Genomic DNA, 13587 nt, shown 5'->3' with positions numbered 1-13587 from the left:
AGTGTTACCATCATTGTTTTTGTGTGCATTTCTGTGTATATGTGTGTAGTGCCTAATGCCGGATACAGTTTCGCTGCGTCTTGAAGAAATGAGTGAAGAGGCACTGAAGGAAAGGATCAGCTTGAGGAAAGTCAAACTTGCTGTCGACATGTATGATCAACTTTTGCAAGCTGGTGAGAACACTACAAATTTACCATGAATACACCTGTGCATGTTTATACTGTCAATTCTGATCTTCCAGGGGTATCAGTGTCTATGGAGACCACTCACGGCCTATTAGACTTAATCTGTTTGTATTGTGACCGAGACCCTATCGAGGAGAATGCGATACAGACAGAGGATATGGTGAGTCACTGCGAACCTGGTTCTCTATCTGGAAGACACTTACTGAATATCTTAACTTCCTTTAAAAGGAAATTCTGTGGGGAACAATAAACTTGGTAAACGATGTAATCTCTGACCTGTTTTTTTCCCAAATTTTATGACTTAAAAATGCACCTTTTTGACCTCTTGTTTGCTTTTTTTTCAGGAGGAATCAGTAGCGGAGGTGAGGAAGAGAAACAGGAAGGTTCGTCGAACCTCAGACTTGCCAAAACTCACTTGGAGAGAAAATAACAACGCAGAAAGAATATTTAACCTGCTGCCAGAGAGAGATACTCAATGTTATTCTGCTCTCATAAGAGGCATGGTTAAGGTAAGCCTACCAGAAGATTATCACCTTTTAAACAATATAGCGTTATCCAACTTAAGAGTTCTCCTATGTAACATGATATAAAATTGGGGTGGTCAAAATTCAGAAGTATTAGTCAGTAAAGGTGCACCAATGAATCAGTTGGCCAATCACCGATCCCTAAAAATTTATGAAATGTTATAATTTTCTGTGGTTCGGATGTCATGATTGGCAAATAGTCATAATGTACACTGCTGGCCTAAAGTATTGGAACTCCTGTAATTCAGTCAGATAATGCTCAATTTCTTTCAGAAAATGATTGCAATTACAAATGCTTTGGTAGTAATATCTTCATTTATTTTGCTTGAAATGAAAAAACACAAAAGAAAATGAAAAAAGAAAAAATCAATATCATTTTACACAAAATTCCAAAAATGGGCTGGACAAAAGTGTTGTCGCCCTCAGCCTAATACTTGGTAGCACAACCTTTAGACCACGGGTCCCCAACCTTTTTTGCACCACGGACCGGCTTGATTTGGGTCTTTTTTTCACGGACCGGTGTTCTGTCAAATTTTGCACCCTTATAAAATTTTTCTCCCAAAGCTTTTGTGGCGGTGAAAAAATCCCTCTTTTATATTCAGTTGGACTCTAATTGTTATCCAACAGTGCTCAAAACGTTTTACATCATAAACATACATGTGCAACACGAAAATGGCGTAACTTAATGCTTAACGACACAGCAAAGTCGATAAGTGAGAGAGCTGGGTGCAGTTGTTGTGTGCAGCTAAGATGGCAAACGTAAGTTAATATTCCTTTCTTTAAAGAAAGTTTGTAGTGTGTACTTTGGAATCGCTGCATTCGCAGTCATTTATAACGTTACGCGCATGCCAAATTTGTCAGAACACAAGCAATGTGCGGCAGAAAAATACAGCAAATATAAAACAACATTTGTTTTTAGCCCCGTCGTGTTAAGTGCAGGGAAAATACAACTCATCCGCTGAATCAGAGAGAAGCCTGAGCTTGTTTCGTTGCAACGAGATGGTCCTGAGATGGGAGAGTGAGAGAAGCCCGCTTCACAAAGATACGATGTTGGAAATTGTAGCACAGTTTTCAGTGCGATGTCAGGATATTCTGAAATGACTTTAATCCAGAACCTCAGTAGAGTTGTTGTCTCAAATGTATGCTTAAGGTCGCCGTCATTTGCGATCTCTTCAAGCTGATATTCCTGTTGCACAGACATGCTCGAAATCACTTGGTTTATTCACATACAGGTCACGAATCCACTCCTTCGCAGTTCGTGGGTCTTTAGTGATCGGCAAGTAGCATAGATTTTGTTTTCTTCGAGGTTGTAGGCTCGTCAGGTTCCCTTTTTCCCATAAAAAATCTGTCCAAAGATGTCTGTTTTTCAGTCATTCTAGTGTGGGGGCTAATTATTTCCGGGAACAAATGTGATGGGCGCCGACCTACCTCATACGTTATTATCGAGGCCAAGCGCACCTAGATATACAAAACAAGATGAACTGCTAACAGTCCAATCAATGCATTTCTATGACTACCTCCTATCCTGTAGTTGTATATCTAGAGTAGACAGGGATATTGGTGTGTTAAGCAACACAGGCCAAAGTCAGTCGGCCAGAATGCAGTCGTTAATAAATTATTTATTATTTCTGCGCGGCCCGGTACCAAATGCGCCACAGACAGATACCGGTCCGCGGCCCGGTCGTTGGGGACCCCTGCTTTAGACAAAATAACTGCGAACAACCGCTTCCGGTCTCCATCAATGAGTTTCTTACAATCCTCTGCTGGAATTTTAGACCATTCTTCTTTGGCCAACTCTTCCAGGTCTCTGAGATTTGAAGGGTGCAATTTTCAGATCTCTCCACAAGTGTTCTATGGGATTCAGGTCTGGACTCATTACTGGCCACTTTAGAAGTCTCCAGTGCTTTCTCTTAAACCATTTTCTAGTGATTTCTGAAGTGTGTTTTTGGTCAAGACCCAGTTTTCTCACACTGGGCCCTCCATTATTCTGCAAAATTTGTTGGTAGTCTTCAGACTTCATAACGCCATGCACACGGTCAAGCAGTCCAGTGCTAGAGGCATCAAAGCAACCCCAAAATATCAGGAAACCTCCACCAAGTTTGATTGTGTGGACAGTGTTCTTTTCTTTGAAGGCCTCGTTTTCTTTTCTGTAAACTCTATGTTGATGGCTTTTCCCAAAAAGCCCTACTAGAGAACATTCTTCCAAAACCTTTTTTGGCTTTCACAGGTAAGTTTTGGCAAACTCCAGCCTGGCTTTTTTATGTCTCTAGGTCAGACGTGTGGTTTTCCTGGGTATCCTACCATAGAGTCCCTTTTCATTCAGACGCCGACGGATAGTACGGGTTGACACTGTTGTACCCTCGGACTGCAGGACAGCTTGAACTTGTTTGGATGTTAGTTGAGGTTCTTTATCCACGATCCGCACAATCTTTCATTGAAATCTCTCGTTAATTTTTCTTTTCCGTCCACACCTAGGGAGGTTAGCCCCAGTGCCATGGGCTTTACACTTATTGATGACACTGCGCACGGTAGACACAGGAACATTCAGGTGGATTTTTAGCCTTGAGATTGCCCATTCTTCCTCACAATTTATCCTCACACCTGTTATGTGCCACAGGTACGTAACAGGCTGTAAATTACCCAAATTAGAGAAGCATCACATTATTTTTCAAAGGGTGCCAATATTTTTGTCCGGCCCCTTTTTGGAGTTTTGTGTAAAATGATAATGATTTGTTTTTATTTTTTCCATTCTCTTATGTGTATTTTTATTGCAAGCAAAATAAATGAAGATATTAGTACCAAAGCATCTGTAATTGCAATCATTGTCTGGGAGAAATTGAGCATTATCTGACAGAATTGCAGGGGTGCCAATACTTTAGGCCAGTAGTGTACTTATTTGATGATTATTATTATTACTATTATTTCAATTAATGCTGCATTATGGTCAGATTCTCAAATGTGTACTGTATGTCCTTCAGCATGGAGCCTATGCCAAGGCCTTCAGTGTGTACACAGACCTGCTTAACAACAGACTGACAGGTAAATTGTTACAAGTACAGTTGGGAGAACAAGTATTTGATACACTGCCGATTTTGCTGGTTTTCCCACTTGCGAGCCATGTAAAGGTCTGTAATTTGTATCATAAATCATACAACTTGATTTTCAGGTTTTTTGTATTAGATTCCGTCCCTCACAGTTGAAGAGAACTTATCATACAAATTACAGACCTCTACATGCTTTGCAAGTGGGAAAACCAGCAAAATCGGCAGTGTATCAAATACTTGTTCTCCCCACTGTATATAAATGAAAAATCGCAGACAAAAAATTTGTAACAACAGACAGACACAGTGTTGTAGTTTATATTGTGCCGTGTGCACTCATTAAGTTTTATGTAAGGGGCAGCTCTGCTCCTTTAAAAAAAGAAGTATTAAAAATAGTTTGGGAACCAATGATCTAACATAGCTGCTAATTTATGACTTACTGTATCTCATTAAAAGGCATATAATATAATAATGGTTTTGTTTTGGGTAGTTATTGTCACATTCTTCGAGACGCAAAGTAATAGGTAGAACAGTTACGTGAAAGCACAATTATTATAAAATACCCCCCATTTGGGCTTAATTGCAGGTAGTACAGTACGTCCAAAACATTAGCAAGACTACTGGAATATCAGTTGGAAAATGTTTTGGTAAACAGTTTTTTTTTCACATTAGCAACACTTTTCATACTTAAGCTATTTGTTGTCTCCAAGCGTCCATCAACCTGAAGCTCTCTTTACAGCTGACATCCACATTTTCAACGCATTGATCACAGCTGCTCCAGAAGTCAAAGACAAATACGTTGAGAAATTGGACCTCATCACTGTAAGGCAAACCCTTTTAATGTAAATGTCATCTTCGAAGTACAGAAAAAAGTCACTGTTCTTCCTAAATTTGCAATCTGTGTTATAAATGTTCATTCGTCTTTGTATTGAAATATTACATGTATTATTAGTTCCAATCAAAATAATCATGAAGAAGTATGTTTATGATCACTGTAAAGATGTAACATTGTTGTTTGTAGGAAATTTTAAACCAGATGAGTCAACAAAAAATCCAGCCCAATCTACAGACCTTTAACAGTGTTCTTAAAGCCTTCAGACGACATAGTTCCTTGGCCAGATCGTCAGCGTTCCAGACTCTAAGTGAGATGACAGCTTTGAGGATAGGTAATTCCTAAGACACTCTTTTTTTTCTCTGTCTTTCTTTCAATAATCAAAGCCTTTGTTGAACATAAAATGTAATTTGTATTTGTCTGCTTAGCGCCCAGTCTGGCTACCTTTGACCATATCCTGCGTATATTTTACAAACCTGGTGAGCACAGTAATTTTTACATCTAAAACATTTACTTTGATTGTTTAATTTTAGTTAAAAAGTGAATGTTTAACAATACTCCCAATGTTTTGTCATTTAGCATCATATGGCCATGGTGACACTGACATTTTACAGGAAGTAATGTCAGAGCTGGCAGGGAAAAGCTTCACCTGCCAGGATCCGGATGACGGTATGTAGTGCGCTTACATGTGTAATCCACAAATTATTGAAAAACACTGTTTTGTCTTACATGCATCTAATAAGCAAGCGATCTTTTTTTTTATTAGTGCTGTTCTTCTCTAGGGCCATGGGAGTTGTAAGTCATTTGATTTTTTTAAATGTTTCTTTAACATAGTTATTTTTTACCACTTACTGTATTTTTTTCTGATTTTTTCCCATTTTTATCTATGTAGTGTCTGGAATTTAAAGATCTGGAACTTGGATATAAAGTCCACAGTCTTGTCGAGATAGGAGAAAACTGGAGGCTTCTAGGTGATTCCTACCAAATGAGCATTTACTAGTAAGTAAGGATTATATTAGGCCTGAACGATATTGGAAAAAACTATTGCTGCGATTTTTTGGGGGGTTTGCAATTTTTTAAAGAAACTGGAAAAAACTATTGCTGCGATTTTTTGGGGGTTTGCAATTTTTTAAAGAAACTTTTACTAGATGACTTGAATAGCTGTTTGGAAAGACTTTGGATGACTCATCATGACCACAGTGTACAGTATTCCATCGTTTTTCGCGGTTAATAGGGAACATAATTACTTCTGCCGTTTATTTTATATGTTTCGAACGTCTCCACATTCTCCCTTCACAGACACACACGTTCATTCAAGCCCGCGCTTCCTTGCAGAAACTGTTTAACAAGTTAAATGATGATTGACAGTGCAGCCCGGCTTCTTTGGCCAGATCAAAGCCATCGTTAACTTTAATAAGCAAGTGCCGCAGTGACTGAGAGCTGGGAAAGGGGGTGAGAGAGGCTGTGCAAGCGAATGAAAGAGAACAAAGGTTTGTGGATTGGGGGAAAAAAAAAACTATCGCACGTCCTTGCGATGGGACTATCGCGCATGCGCACATCGATTTAGTTTCTAATTTCATCTGATAAATATTTTGTCTACAAAGAAACTGTTATCCTCACACAGTTTAAATAATTACACCGACTGCCCCTCTTTCCTTTCTAGTGGTCGCTTTTTCAGCCTTTTATGTAAAATGGAGCACATCGATGTGGTGCTGAAGTGGTATAAAGAGCTCATTCCCTCGGTGAGTGCATCTCTATTTTGATTTTTCTGAAATGTGTTAAAATGAGTTAAGGTGCTGATGCCATTATTATCTAACTGTAAACTAGATTACAATTAATGTGTTTAAATCCAACCAATTTCTTGTCTATATTTGGACGAAATTGTCTGCCTTTGCACTGAATTGCATCGTTTTGGTTTTGTTTTGTATTGTTTTGTTTTGTTTTGTTTTTCAAGACTATACCTTTATGTCAGACTATGTATTGACTTATGTATTGTTAATTAATGGCTTATTATAATATCGTCACACTTTTTCTGTTACAAACTAACCCCGGCCCCTCATCAGAGAAGGGAAAAGTTATGTGCCCCTCACAGGAAAAAGTTTGGGGACCCCTGTTTTAGAGGAAAAATGACAAGGAGTACTCAATTTGGACATTTCGGGGTGTACGTATATACTAAGGGGTGTACTCACTTTTGTTGCCAGGGTTTTATATATATATCAATGGCTATAATTTGAATTATTTTGAGGGGAAAATAAATTAACTCTATTATATAAGCTGCACACAGACTACTTTTCATTGTGTCAAAGTGTCGTTTTGTCGGTGTTGACCCATGAAAGGATATACATATCTGCAGAAATGCGAGGGGTGTACTCACTCTTGTGATACAATGTAATTTCAAACTTCTTGTCAACTTTAAATTTATATTTCAATCGATATATTATATTTTTCAAAAAACACATTAGGCTACAAGTGGGCTTCTCTAAAACCAAGTTTTCTGGAGGAAACCCTCCTATAAAATTAAAGGGTAGAAATGGTCACTGCCTTTCCCAATCTTGACAATTTTTTCTTTTGTTTTGTCGTTGTAGTTATATTACCCAAATCCTCAGGGACTGAGAGATCTCCTGCAGGCTCTGGACACAGACAGTCGCTTGGACATTCTACCTACTATATGGAAAGGTCCCTGAGAATTGATTATTATGGCCTGGCGCAATGATTCTGAACAATGTGTTTTATGCTTAAAAACAAATTTGTAAACTGGATGGCACCTGGTTGAGCTTCTCTTTCTCTCCCTCAGATATACAGTCTCTGGGTCATGATAATAAAACTGAACTGATAGAAGAGCTACTCTCCTTGATGGCCAGAGAGAAACACAGTCCTGAGGTCAGTCTAGGCAATATCCAGTGTGGACATTTTTCTTAATTTAACCTGTCCACTAATAATTCTGAATATTTCAATCATGCTTCCACCTTAAGGTCCAAGAGTCTTTTGGTACATGTGCTTTGGAAATAAAAAGTGCATTTGATAAGAACAGAAGTAACATCAGTCTGGAATGGAGCCCTGCCACGCTCTCGCATGTTACTTCCCTTCTGCTACGAGCCAACAAGATCCAAGAGGCTTGGTGAGATATACAGTACAGTAGAGTGCCATGAAAGTATATTTTCACCCTTAAATTATGCTTTTTTTTCCATCAAGGAAAAAAATACCGTATTAAAAGTTGGCCAGATAGTTTTTATTATTTTCTTTCTTGGTAAATAATATCACCATTTACAGTAACTCACTGGCTGCCATTGTTGGTGATAGAAGGATCGCTATAGCTATTGATAGCGAATGATCACTGCAAGCCCCTCCCAGTCAAAATGGATTGAACATCTATCGCTGTCAATGGCAATTAATCAGAATTATTCACTGCCAGTCCTCCTTTCATGGAGAAAATTAAAAAACTTAATTGCCCATATACTTCTCTTTTCTCTGCAGGAAAATGTTGCAGCTTTTCAAAGAAAAAAACAGAGTTCCTTCGTAAGTTATATTTTGGCAAATAAAAGCAATGAATCTCACTAGATTTAGCTATCTCGTTTTCCTTGTTGCTGTATACGGTAATACTATTGGTCACAAGATCATTTTTTGTTTGTGCAATGCAATTTGCTAGTGGTGACCTGTTGGAAGACTTCCTGTCCTTGTGCCGAAGCGAGGGCTCTGCTCAAAAAGCGGTGGACCTTGTTCAGCTGTCGGCAGCTTTCTGTCTTCAGGCAACACCGAGGCTGGCTAAACTGACACTTGCTGAATTTCAGTTAAGCGAGGAGCAAAGGTGAGGAAGATTGTTAAATGTTTCTGGCTAGCTCCCTAGGTTTGTTCAAAACACGCTTATTTAAAAAAAAAAAATAAAAATTCAACAGCATTATACAACCCCTAGCAAAAACTATAAATCACCAGTCTCGGACGAGCACTCACTCAGACATTTTATCATGTACAACAAACTCAAATAAAAAGCTTGAAAAAAATAATGAATTCGTTCAAAAGTGCAACTCTTTAGCATTCAGAAACACTAAAAGAAATGAATAAAAAACATTGTGGTGGTCAGTAAATGTTAATTTTATAGAGTAAGTGCAGGGAACTATATATGGAATCACTCCATTCTGAGGAAAAAATATGGAATCATGAGGAACGAACAAAGAAATAACAATCAAAACACACACACACTCTAGTGTTTAGTAGCACCACCTCTAGCTTTTATGACAGCTTGCAGTCTGAGGCATGGGTTTGATGAGTATTCTTCATCGATTTGGTGCCAACTCTCTTTGATTGCAGTTGCCAGATCATCCTTGCAGGTCAGAGCCTTGCTGTGGATCTTTTTTTTTTTTCTTTTTTTTTTTCAATTTTCTCCACAGGTTTTCAATAGGGTTGAGATCTGGGCTATTTGCAGACCATGACATTGACTGGATGAGCCTTTCTCCAAGGAAGGCTTTAACAGATTTCGCTCTGTGGCATGATGCATTGTCATGTTGGAAAATGACAAACATATTTTCAATTAAAGGGATAAGAAAGCCGTCTAAAATTTCAATGTAAACTTGTGCATTTATTGAAGATCTAAACATAGCCATCTCCTCAGTGCCTTTGCCTGACATGCAGCCTCATATCATCAAGGACTGAGGGAATTTGGATGTCTTCATAAGGAAGTCATCTTTGTAAATCTCACTGAAACAGCACCAAACAAAAGTTCCAGCATCATCACCTTGTCTTGACTCTTGACAATTATTATTATTTACTGTATATATGTATATATTTCTTACTCTACGCAAGAAAAGACCCCCCCCCCCACACACACACACACACACCTTTTTATTATGAAACGGTTGAACATTGTAGGGTCTTGGACATTGATTTCTGATTTTCATTTGTATATTGTTTGTGACTCATTTGCAGTAGTCGCTATGTCTGCGAAATTTTAACATTTTTTTTTATTTTCATTCAAATCTTATCAAATTAATAAGTTGTTTGTCTTGTATCCAGAACCATTTTGTCTGAACTGGAGACTGTTCCAGAGCCTGAAGATTGAAGAGATGGGTCAGCTTTCATAATGAAAAACTATCACAAGCAACTGTTGAAAATGTGGTAACATCCTAAGTCTGTCCGCTGCATATCTTTGTCTCATGGTGCAGATTGACTTGTTGGGGTAAAGACGATGTACTGGTATGTACAGTACTACAAATTTACAAAAATGCGCTAAAGCTGTGTTGTTGTTGTTCATGTCCGCTAGATGTCATCATTTCTTGCAAATGACCTCATGAAAGTTGTATTGTAACAATAATTCATTATCACAAATACAGTGTTTTCTATAAATGAACATGTTTTTGTTTTACTGCGTGACAGTGCACAGTGATATGATGCTGATGAATAATGATGCTCCACAAGAGAAATAATATATACAGGCAAATTTTTCACTTGGTGATAACAAACAGACTTCCTTAAAATAGTGAGTACCGGTAGTTATTTCCTGCAGAATGTGGAATACATTTTGTGTATAAGTTGAAGCAGAGTGATGTGTCAAACACTGGATCATTCCAGAATTTGATCAGCCAGCATCGTTCAAGCATGAACTCACAGCATTGATTCACAACCCTATTACTTTTAAAAGCAGTTCTTAAATTATATATGTATATTTCTAATGTATTTAATTTTTTTTTTTAAAGTTATGTTTTACTAGACTGCCTGATTGCACATCACAAAAATTGCCAGAAGCTCTGGAAGGTGTGTGCACATCAACACACAGGTGTGAGTCAAATTGCTCGATTTACTCCACCAATCACAAGCTGATCTGAGAGCACATCCAAATAAGGGCATGTGTTCTACTGTCAGGGGGGTTGGCAGTATGGCGCTTTTTTCATGGGTGTGGTATTGCACTCCATAGTGTGTCAAACTGCACATTTTTGCACAAACACTACCGAAACAGATCAATCATCGCAGCACTGCTCATTGTTCACTTGTTAACTCCAGTACATCAAAACTCTTGTAACTGCTTTGCGATGGAATGTCTGTTCAACTATATCTCAAATATGCTTTGAGAACAAATACAAAGTTGCTTATTCAAGATTACAGAGATGAATTTCCAACCACAAAGATATAATTGGCCTGATGGAAAGGTTCTAACAAGCTTGCAAAAGTAACTTTTCATGTACATTCCTTTCTTCTGTACTCATTAGTTTAATGCAATTGCACTTTGAGGCACACACCAACACAGGATGTGATGGCACATCCTCCTGCGCTTTTGATATTTCTCCCACATGTTGACATCAAGTTCAAATATTCTCGCTACGCTTGGCGGGATTTAAGAGCAAAGAAAAGGGAATGAGGTGTGCTATTAAAAGTGAAATCCTGAAATTGAAGAAGGGATTGGGAAGACTGGGAAACACAAAAGGAGGGGACTAAGAACAAGGCAACACATTGCATACAATGCAAAAGTTGTGGCCCAATTTATTTGACATACACTCACAGGCAACTTTATTAGATCCAGTCATATGTCCAGTCTATGGTCTAGTCCAACTGCTTGCCAATGCAAATGTCTAATCAGCCAATCGGATGGTAGCAACTCAATGCATTTAAGAATGTAGACATGGTCAAGACGATTTGCTGCTTTTCAAACCAAGCATCAGAATGGTGACTCTGAACTTGGTATTGTTGTTGGTGCCAGATTGGCTGGTCTGATTATTTTAGAAACTGTTGATCTACTGGGAGTCTCACTATCTCTAGGTGTTTACAGACAATGGTCCAAAAAGAGAAACCTTCCAGTGAGTGGTAGTTCTGTGGGCAAAAATGCCTTCTTTATATCAGACGAGAATAGCCAGACTGTTTGGAGCTGATCGAAAGGCAACAGTAACTCAAGTAACCTCTTGTTGCAAACGGTGTATGCAAAACAATCTGAACGCATAACATGTCAAGCCATGAGGCAGATGGGCTATAGCGGCAGAAGACCACATCACGTTTCAGATAAGAACAAAAAACTGAGGCTAAAATTCACACAGGATTACCAAAATTGGACAATATAAGTTTGGAAAAATGTTTCCTGGTCTGATGAGACTCTTTCTGCTGCGACATGCAGATATGTGTAGTGTCAGAATTTGTCGTCAACAACATGAACACGTGGATCCATCCTGCTATGTATCAACGGTTCAGGATGTTCTTGATGATGATGTGGGGGATATTTTCTTGTTGCTCAACTTGTCCATTCCTTTATGACCACGGTGTACCCATTTTCTGTTGGCTCCTACCAATAGGAAAAACAAGCCGTGTCATAAAGCTTGAATCATCTCAGACTGGTTTCGTGAACATTACAATGAGTTCACTGTAGTCAAATGGCCTTCACAGTCACCGGATCTCAGTCTAATAGAACACCTTTGGGATGTAGTGGAACGGGCTAGTCACATCATGGATATCCAGCGACAAATCAGCAGCAATTACGTGATGGACCAAAGTCTCTCAGGAATGTTTCCAGTACCTTGTTGAAGCTATGCCACAAAGGATTGAGGAACTTCTGAAGGCTTGCTCGTCATCACATTGAACACCCACTTCATTTAACATAAATGACAGCTTCTGACTTCGGTGTTTGATTATTTAATCACATAGGCTTGAATACGTTCTCATGCCCAATATAGTCAGTCCTCCATTCCTCATGTCTTTTATTCTGTTTGCGCCTCTTCCAGTCAATGTATTCTTGTTTGTTAGACAAACCTTTGAGAGAACAAGTCAATAGAGCAATGGCTTGACCATGAGTCTCAGTAAATGCTCAAGGTGCAGTCCACAACCATTATGGAAATTATCTGAACGTGGGTTCTATTTTTCATTCAACTGAACCTATGTAACTACATGTTTAACTTCATACAAAGCAGATAAGTATCACATTAGCATGTCGGATGTGAAATAATACCGATTCACTGAATTCCAGTCGAAAGCCACAGAACTCACTGTCGAACTGTAAGAGAAGTTTACACATTGCAAAGAGAAATCAAACCACTGCGACCAAACACTTGTGTAGCCTTAAGAAAATAATCTCAGTAGAATTAATGGGAACAAGCGCTGCTCTTGGAGCGTAATGTCCCGAGCAATGGAAAAGGTCATGTGATGCCAGATTTATGGATACATTTTGTAAGAAGACAGACAGATGAAGCGAAAAAGCCCTTGTGCTTGAATGTCATCCATTTTATCATAGGACTTATCCTCGTTGGGACGTGGTGAGGTGGAGCCACATGGATTGGTCGCCGGTCAATTGAAATGCACACAGGAAGACAACCATTCAAATTAACAAATATGGACAAACGTCTACCTATTTGTGGGAAAATCATTTCCGCAGCTTTTATAGTGCGATCTCTGAGCAGCAAAAACCAAGTCCTTTTAAAAAACTTTTAGTGGTGATTTGCCACAAATGAGGAATTTACTCTGACAAGATTCAGCACATCACTGTAGGGTGAGATGTTGGGTGTGAGGGGAGTAAAAAAAAAAAAAAAACAGTAAGGGGAGGAGCTGCTAGGAGAGGTATGAGGAGAGTAGAGATGTGGAATTCTTACATGTAGAGACTGGTAGAAACAGCAGGAAACCTTGCAAGACCACATTATGGTCATAGACAGTTTACTATAATAGCCATTCTGGAAAATCTGTCATTTGGAACTTGCTTAAACTGTGATACACTCAGTATTCAGCACAAGAAAAAGGCCTGGTTAAGAGGTGGAAATAAAAATGTTCAAAAGTCATTATGATGCAAGAATACAGTGAAATGCTGATCATATAGAGCAAAGGTGTCAAACTGGCGGCTTAAGCGCCAGATCTGGCTTACCTCATTATTGTGTGTGGCCCACGAATGTAAATCCTGTAATGTCATGACTTCCTGGTTTTCGCTAAAATCAATTTTATATGCATTTTCTGTAGTCTTTGATGAAAGATCAAAGTCCAGACATTGTTTTTTTTTTTTTTTTTTATTAAATTCCTAAATAAGAAATAAAAGAACATTTACCATCTTA

General features: G+C 38.6%; 1 protein-coding gene across 2 annotated transcripts in view; it reads left to right on the top strand.

Annotated features, from left to right (window-relative positions):
• Window positions 1-13587, top strand: part of ptcd3 (pentatricopeptide repeat domain 3) — a 15494-nt gene extending 1907 nt beyond the window's left edge. The window contains exons 8-24 of one of the 2 annotated variants that reach the window (XM_057849909.1): window positions 50-173; window positions 242-345; window positions 530-694; window positions 3688-3748; window positions 4490-4572; window positions 4772-4916; window positions 5011-5061; window positions 5162-5251; window positions 5349-5377; window positions 5475-5581; window positions 6246-6324; window positions 7168-7258; window positions 7377-7462; window positions 7555-7700; window positions 8057-8098; window positions 8229-8387; window positions 9590-13587. In XM_057849909.1, coding sequence (XP_057705892.1) covers window positions 50-173; window positions 242-345; window positions 530-694; window positions 3688-3748; window positions 4490-4572; window positions 4772-4916; window positions 5011-5061; window positions 5162-5251; window positions 5349-5377; window positions 5475-5581; window positions 6246-6324; window positions 7168-7258; window positions 7377-7462; window positions 7555-7700; window positions 8057-8098; window positions 8229-8387; window positions 9590-9635 — 1608 coding nt within the window. In that variant the 3' untranslated portion in view covers window positions 9636-13587. The remainder of the gene's footprint in view (window positions 1-49; window positions 174-241; window positions 346-529; window positions 695-3687; window positions 3749-4489; window positions 4573-4771; window positions 4917-5010; window positions 5062-5161; window positions 5252-5348; window positions 5378-5474; window positions 5582-6245; window positions 6325-7167; window positions 7259-7376; window positions 7463-7554; window positions 7701-8056; window positions 8099-8228; window positions 8388-9589) is intronic. The other variant, XM_057849908.1, reaches the window with a different exon arrangement.

The sequence above is a fragment of the Corythoichthys intestinalis genome, chromosome 11 (assembly GCF_030265065.1).
Source record: "Corythoichthys intestinalis isolate RoL2023-P3 chromosome 11, ASM3026506v1, whole genome shotgun sequence".
Lineage (NCBI taxonomy): Eukaryota > Metazoa > Chordata > Actinopteri > Syngnathiformes > Syngnathidae > Corythoichthys > Corythoichthys intestinalis.
Note: the sequence above shows the minus strand (reverse complement) of the source record. Positions and strands in the feature narration are given on the sequence as shown.